Source organism: Sinocyclocheilus anshuiensis, unplaced genomic scaffold (genome assembly GCF_001515605.1).
Source record: "Sinocyclocheilus anshuiensis isolate Anshui unplaced genomic scaffold, SAMN03320099.WGS_v1.1 scaffold498, whole genome shotgun sequence".
NCBI classification, from domain to species: Eukaryota; Metazoa; Chordata; class Actinopteri; order Cypriniformes; family Cyprinidae; genus Sinocyclocheilus; species Sinocyclocheilus anshuiensis.
Genome location: NW_015547644.1, coordinates 241,428 through 249,689, shown reverse-complemented (window position 1 = coordinate 249,689; position 8,262 = coordinate 241,428). Strand labels below are relative to the sequence as shown.

General features: G+C 35.2%; 1 protein-coding gene across 1 annotated transcript in view; it reads right to left on the bottom strand.

Moving 5' to 3' along the window:
- The window catches only part of ern1 (endoplasmic reticulum to nucleus signaling 1), a 37,216-nt gene that overhangs the window by 20,591 nt on the left and 8,363 nt on the right, over window positions 1-8,262 (bottom strand). The window contains exons 2-6 of the mRNA XM_016504063.1: window positions 7,112-7,232; window positions 3,684-3,717; window positions 3,307-3,379; window positions 3,023-3,095; window positions 1,694-1,816 (exon numbers count right to left, since the gene is read on the bottom strand). Coding sequence (XP_016359549.1) covers window positions 1,694-1,816; window positions 3,023-3,095; window positions 3,307-3,379; window positions 3,684-3,717; window positions 7,112-7,232 — 424 coding nt within the window. The remainder of the gene's footprint in view (window positions 1-1,693; window positions 1,817-3,022; window positions 3,096-3,306; window positions 3,380-3,683; window positions 3,718-7,111; window positions 7,233-8,262) is intronic.

Here is an 8,262-nt window from a genome sequence, read left to right as displayed (position 1 = left end):
TTCTTATCGCGTGGAGAATTTTTACCGGTATATCGCAAACGATAAGATATCGCCCATCCCTACTAGCTAATTTCCACCAACAAGTCAAAATGTAGAATGTGCTAATGCAACCCTTGCTTAAGGGCTGTTTAACACTCCCCAGCTGACTGAGTGCTTGAGAAGGCTTACTACTATGGGGTGAAAAGTGTATCTTAGAATGAATGTGCATTACAGAATTTAATACAACATACACTCGTTTTCATCCTTCTCTCCACTCTCTGAGGCAGAAGTCTTTTAGAGAACTACAGACCGGTTTCCCTTCTACCTTTCATTGCAAAAACACTTGAACGAGTTGTGTTCAATCAAGTCTCAGCCTTTATCACACAGAACAACCTCCTGGACAGCAACCAATCTGGCTTCAGAAGTGGACATTCGACCGGAGACTGCCTTGCTTTCAGTTGTTGAAGCCCTAATACTGGCAAGAGCGGCTTCCAAATCTTCTATTGGATAAAAGCGTCTGCTAAATGACTAAATAAAATAAATAAATAATACATAATGAATAATAATAATCCCCATCGTTTTACAGAGGGGGTCTCAGGTTACAGGTTGTTGTGAGACTACGGAAACAAATGCACTAGTTTGTGCCATGGTCAAATTTCCGCATTTTTATACATAAATGTGTGTCAGTGTTTAATAACTTTTGTTTTTGTCTTTGTACCCATGCAATTGTGATATATTATGCACATATGAATACTTGGGAGAATGAGTGTGAACATGTCTTTGCTTGTGGTATGCAAGACATAATGACAGGGTGCAGCAATATTACAGTAACATAAATACTTAAATTAAGTTCTCTGGTACCTTTTTTCAATTCAATCTGGAGTAGTAGTAATTTATTTTTATTGCCATGTCAGCATCTAAGGCTATCTTAATGGCAAAACTAAGTTAGAATAATACAAACACAAAATAAAACCAAATAAACACAAAAATACTGCAGATAAAATTATACAAGACTTTTTAAATTAACATATGATAAAAAAAAATCTAAAATCTTTTCAGGTAAATTCTTACTAAACAAGTCCTGAGTGAGTATACTTCATAAAAAAGTTTTCTACTTGCATTTAAACTGGGACATTCCTTTTACAATTTTGAAATGGGCCAGTTGCTTTTGAATTAAACAAAAAATACAGTGTTGCCATAGACAACACTGAATATATCTGACTACTAAATGTTGCAATTGACCAGAATCACGCATTTTAGAGAGCCATGTAAAAAACGTCAGTTATTTTAATTATCCCGCGTAATTTAACGATTACTCCCTTATTCATAACAGTCTTCATTTATATTTTAACCAATAAACGTTCAGTGATGTGAAATGCAATACTTTGTATATTCAGCAGTCTATAAATCATAATTTATTTGTGGATTGATTTAAATGTTCATTAATATTTAATGAATATTAAACAGCAATAAAATGTATGATTCAATGCTTTAAATACCATGATAATACAGAAAATCCTGATAAAAGTTATCGTGATTTGTAAAAAATGTATACAGTCACATGCCTACTCTCCAGTAACAGTATTACAGCATTTATAATTTTGATAAGAAGCACTACCACTCTTAAAGTGATCTTTGGTTTTTCTGCTCATATAGATACAAACAGATATGGTCTCACCTAAAGTCAGAACTATGGACAGGTATGGGCCCTTACCAGTGCGGCCGAGGTAGAGCAGAGATGAAGATGGACATAACATCTCAGCGTAGGAAGAGGTCAGTGTTTGTTGCTTCTCACCAGTCAGCAGATCCACAACATACCACACATCTTGCTTCTTACCTACAAGCAAACATAAAAAAAACCTTCATGTACTCAAGCACAGGCTAGCATACAATTGTTAATGTGCAATTCGCATTCAATTGAAAGTTTAATTTAATATCATCTCTTTGTGCAGCATCTGCGATTCTACTACAGAAAATAATTCTGACCCATTCTTCAGTTTGCAAAAACAAAAACTTTGTGTACAGACCTGCACTTAAAATGGAAGTGTATGTGACAAGACATTCTGGACAGATTAAAAGAAATGTGAAGCTTGTATGTTTGTTATCACAGTAGTCTCATGTTAACATATACAATACCTGAAATAATGTTATGTAAATGCTTATCTTTTATGGTAATCCAACAGCATGTCACAGGCTGTACATAAAAAATTTGAGGGTTTGGTGACATCAGCTAGTTCAAAGTTCAAAAAAAATAAATAACACTAATAAACAAGAATAATCCCATAAGATCTAAAGATAGAGCATTTACATATTCAGTGCAGGGTTTTCCCATGTGCTTCTTGTTTTCCCATTTCAATTTCCCCCTTATCAATTTAAAGACCAAAAGTCCACATAACTGATGCAGAATGAGTAAATGTTCTCTCCAGGATGTGTAAACAGGCATCGACACTTCAGTTCAAACACACCACATGTTTACGCTTGGAAACAAGTGTGGCTTCGAGCGAAACAAGGTTATTTCCTGTGGGTTACACTGTGATATTCAACATATGAGTTTCATTGCAGAGAGGAACTTAAATGCTGATGTTTAAACTTGATAAGTCTCATTTAAAGAGATTAAGAAATGGGATTTTCATTGTTTAACATTCAGGCCTGTCTGCAGTCTGATTTAATCAGTGTTTGGCCTTCTTCCTTTGGGTGTCATTATAGATGTAGCTGTGCCTTGTGATTTGCACATTTAAGAGTTAAGAAAGGGTGGTACACACAGACATCTTCTTGTGGTGTTTGCAGTGAGATCATGAAACAATCCCACAGCGCCCACACACCATCCCAACCACTGGGAGGCCGCTAGGAACTGGCCATTTCCTCAAACATCAACCTCTGCTGCCTGACACTCTAATTATGTTGAAAAACAATGTTTATTATTTATGGTTATGGGTTTGTTTAAATCTCTAACTTATCTATAAGGCATAGTAATAGTGATGCTTGATTGAATGGAACTTTAGATGAATAATTACAAAAGAATGAATGAGAATACGTCTCTCACCCGTGTATAAGATGCCATCAGAACTGCGACAGGGAGATGCCTGGACCAGCTCAGGAATGGTGAACGGCAGTTTCTGAAACATCCCCAAATATTAGATATAATATTTGTTACTCCATCCAAAATTACACTTAGAAACTTTTTTCTTTTGGTAAAAGCACCTCAGATGTTTCGCTTCAAAATGACATTTCTCATTTCTAAAGCTAAGAAATGAGAATTATATCTATCCTTAGATTCCAGAGAATGAGGAAGTCCTTCATGAGAAATGAAAAGAAGTTATCTCTCACCGTCAAACCCTCATTATTTTTCCCTCCGAGAGAGTACAAACTGCCATCATTGGGGTCTGGGAGGAATGCAGGCCTGTAAAAATAATAATAAAATTTGTTCAGGATTGTCATGTTGATGACTGATGTTGCTCCAAACCTGTATTTTTTCTCACAGAAAATAAAAAACAGCTAATTCTTTTGTGACAAAAACAGCAGCACACAGATCATTATTTTTTTTTATCCTTTAATATGTAGGCTTATGTTAGGTGTTTTTATCTGTGGCTTCATTTAGATGGTATCATGAATAGGAAGAATCGTGCTAGCTCAGCATCTTGCACAGTTCCTGTTGTTTCACTTTTCATGCACAAGCGCTCAAGCATAAATGAAAGAAGGCTTACTCTGACACATGCGTTGGGACTTGCAAAACAGGATCTGCATTGGGAATGAGAAAGGTGTCAGTTAAGAGTTATACTTTATCACAGGCAAATGAAGGGATGAGCAAACATGAAGACACAAAGCAAACAAAGTGCTGTGCATAAAACTTGGATGTAAATTGCGCCTGCTGCACCCATGGTACGGCAGCAAAGTTCCTTGATTATTATGCCGGAATGAGATTCGAAAACGGTAAAACTCAACTGTTTAACTCTAGGGGAGTTGGAAAATGAGTGTTCCTTTAATGGGTATTAATTTATTTAGTTCTTATTGCTCCCAGTATCACCTCTATTAGACCTTCATATAAAAAACAATTCCATTTTCTTATCATATTCTAGAATATTAGTAAAGTCATCAAACCTATGAAACAACAAGTGTTATGGCTGATCACCTGCGTGAACATGCCATAGTTCTGCTGCATGAGGCCACATAAAAAAAAACTTTAATGTCCGAAATGGAAGATGCCTATAGCAGTTTGTCTCAGTTGTTGAACTTTTTGTTCATTCAAATATTTGCACGATAAGAAGTTTGCTGGAAATAAAAGCAGTTTAAAAGTTACGCAATTTAGATTTATTATCCATGACAATTGTGTGAGAGCATGATTACAACGACAGCACATTTAAACACAGACAATCAGGTCAGACTGCACAGCACAGGCTACTGTGGGTGTGTTGTGCAACGGCCTCTAACGTCCATCGCAGTCCTGTAGCTACAGCGTGTATGACTGGCTCAGCCTGTACATCAGGTTTTTGAGAGTCACAGAAGGTGAACGAAATGCAACTTTTAGATATTGAAAAATAAAGCCAGTGTGTGGCCAGTTTACCAATGATGGAAGATTCCATTCAATGCATGCTAATGCAGCAGAAGTGGAGGATGCATTAAAATGCATTAAATGGAACCATCCCTCATACACGTGTTGTTCTGGGAGAAAGCTCAAGAGGAAATGAGGTGAACAGGCGTGCCTGGCCTTGATGACACACTGTTTGTGTGCAAATTGGTTTCTTATTTTGGTCCCACTTTATATTAAGTGGCCTTAACTACTATGTACTTACATTTAAATTAATCATTTGGTACAATGCACTTATTGTGTACATACATGTACTTACATTGCACTTATATTTGAAAAATATCTGCATGTAATTACATCTGTAATTAATTTCTGTAACTACATTTATAATTACACTGTTGACCCATCCCTTACACCTTAACCCACCCTTAAACCTACCCATACCACCAAACCTGTCCCTAACCTTATACCGTATCCCACCTCAATAGCAGCAAAAGTGTTTTGCAATACAATATGAACACAGTAAGTACATTGTACTTATTTTTTGATGTAACTACATAGTAGTTAAGGCCACTTAATATAAAGTGGGACCCTTATTTTTAATATGACCAACAATAGTTATGACAAATGTTATGATAAGTCAAAATGATAACTTTTTCAGTTGGCTAATTAACACAAATGTATATATATTTTTCAGAACACACAAAAAAAAAAATCTGTATTTTTAAATGTTCTTATAACTTTTTTGTTCATTCATTAAAAGTTAACACAACTAAAATGTATTGCATCAAAAAGTACAAAAAGAGACTGATATGAGACATGATATCATTCCATATGAACCAATCTATATAATACAAGTCTTCTGAAGGGAAACGATCACTTCATTTGATGAACATATTTAATTTAGGCTTTTATTTACATATAAACACTCATCAGCATACATACATAGAGCTCATCATATATAGTAAACGCAGAAGCTTTAGCGTTAAAACAAACCTCATTGGTTCCCATGTGTGAAGCAAGCATGTACTGGATGAGAAGATGATCAATGTTTATATATGAACAAAATCCTAAATTAACTATTCAAATGAAGTGATTGTGTCTCTTCAGGAGACTTAGTTTAAAGGGGTCATATGATGCTTTTTTAAAGATCACTAGGCATTACGCAAATATTTCCACATAGTGACGTAGATATGTGGGGGCGTGTTAGAACGAGCCGTTTTAGGGGGGCGTGGCAGAGTCTTAACTTTGATAAAGAATATCTCTTTGGTTTTGAGACTTTAGTCTTTGCAACTTCAGGGATCTTATCTATGCACAATCAGCTTGTAACACTCCAAAGAGAAAGGAAAACTTGAAATCGCATCATATGACCCCTTTAAACTGATCGATCAATATGAATTACTTCTTTTATGAGGGGTCCTTGTACTTTTCGATATGTGAAAGTTTCGAAAGTTATTAACCATAAAGATATTGTAGGAGGGCATGTAAAGGCAACTAGATATTTTTCAGTGTTTCTAGTTTAAAAACTCCAAACTCATATAATGTTTGTATTGTCATTATACTTGACCGGACATAGGCATTTTATTGTTTGTTTGCCATCTTGAACCATTGTTGGCAATCTGACATGAAGTTTTCAAACACTACACTTTGCCCATCCACTTTGTTTTATGTAGGCCCACCCACTTAAACATTTTTGGACTCGGCCCTGGTTCAAGGATCTAGTAAGCAAATGGATTCAAACAATCAGTCCAAAAATATACACTGCACTAACGCAGAGAAATACAAGCTGATTACATCGGAAACGGCAGAGAGAATTAGTTTTCAGTCAATGTATTATTTCAGTGTGTGTTTAGCTTTAAAACACAAATCTCTCATATTCTCTAATCGTTTCTGTGCATCACAAGCCCTCTTACATCACGCTTTCTGACAGAGCGTGAACGACAGATCAAAACATGATACATAAATTAATTTCCCAGCTGGATAACGCAAATCAGTGTCTCTCTAGTAAAGTTTTAAACAATGACTATTGTGTAAATAACAAAAGCTAGTAGAAAATAGTAAATACAATTGAGCAAAACTCCCCCTCAAACTTAAACCAGAATATCTATACTTATTTTAATATACCACTCAAATCCTGGCCTTAATATATTTTTTTTCTTCAAACAAAACAATGCTAGACACTTTTCAGTTTGAATTTGAATGTCTCTTTTTCCTGTACTGCTATGTGTATTGAGTACTATGAAGAATTGTTCAAATTTTTATTGAAGAACAAACAGTTCTTGAAGCTTATGAAATCACAAAGTGAATCAGTTAATTCATTTGCTATATTCGAATATTAGACAATCTAAAACATATGCAAACAAGCAGCTTTGCCATAATTACAGAAAAATTACCAGAAGCAGTATCTTAGCCTGTATGGGTTAAATAAGTAAATAAGTTGAAAAAGTTGAGAACCACTGATAACAATATAACACACCAGCAAACAATAGTGCTGGTATTCACTTTCACAGGCTTACTGGGCGTCCACTGTTTTCATTGCAGTTTGCAATGTGCTACGAGTATTTTGATACACAACTGACTGGTCTTGAAAGAAGCACATATACGTACCTTCTTTTAAAGTCCATTTGATTGTTCCAGATCTCTTGCTGACGGCGTGAAGGTTCCCGTCCAGTGTGGACACAAAGAGCAGACTCTCTGGTACAGACACCGTACTGCTGCCGCAAAAGCCCTGCAAACACACAGCTTTACTGGGGAGATGCTCTCTATCTTGCTCACGCACTGATGCAAGATTTTGAGACGAAATATTTGTACAAACTATGAGAGAATTATTAATATCTTGCTAGAAAAATATTTTAAATGCAAATGTTTATACAGTGCATTTACTACTAGTAACAGATGTAACGGTACACTGATCTCATGATACAATACTCTAACAATACTTTAAAGTTAAACCAGTGGTGTTTGTCTAAAAAAACAAAACAAAACAAAAAAAAATTGGCAAACATCATTCTGGTAATTATAAGCCCTGGCAATATATTGGTATACATATCGGTATATAAATATATAAATATAAAAATAAACACTCTGTGGTTGAAAAAAGAATTCTGCTGAATTCCTTTTAGAAGGAAGTACTAAAAACTGTCTTTTTCATGAAACCCTTTAATTAGGGATGCACCGATACCACTTTTTCCAGTACTCGCCCGATACCGATACTTTTATTTTTGGTACTTGCCGATACAGAGTACCGATACCAACAATTTTATTATTTGTAAATTTTTTTAATATTGGGTACAGAAACCAAAAGAGAATGTATAATGTTAGTTGGTTAACTTCATTTATCAAATAGATACAGTCAAACCAAAATTTAAAATATAACAAGAACTCAGAGTTAAACTGTGTCAGAACAAATTCAGCTTGATAATGTTAGATAACTTTGATAGAAAGGTATGGATTACAATCAACCAAAAATTAGACAGCTGTTAGTATGACAGTATTTACACAACTATCAATACTTAATGACAGCCTGTAGTCTTCTGGGCATGCTGTCACCCAGCTTCACACAAACCTGAACTTCAATTTTTTTCCCCCAGACTCTGTCTGAATAATTTTTGGTCCCAAATTTGTATCAGTTTTACTGGTAGTCCACTGTATGAAGAAATGTTAGGTATAATTCGTCACAGTTTACTTTATTTTGCCATCCTCACTTACATAAATGAACTATAGTGTCCTGCACCCACTAGTAAAAAAATATCAAAAAT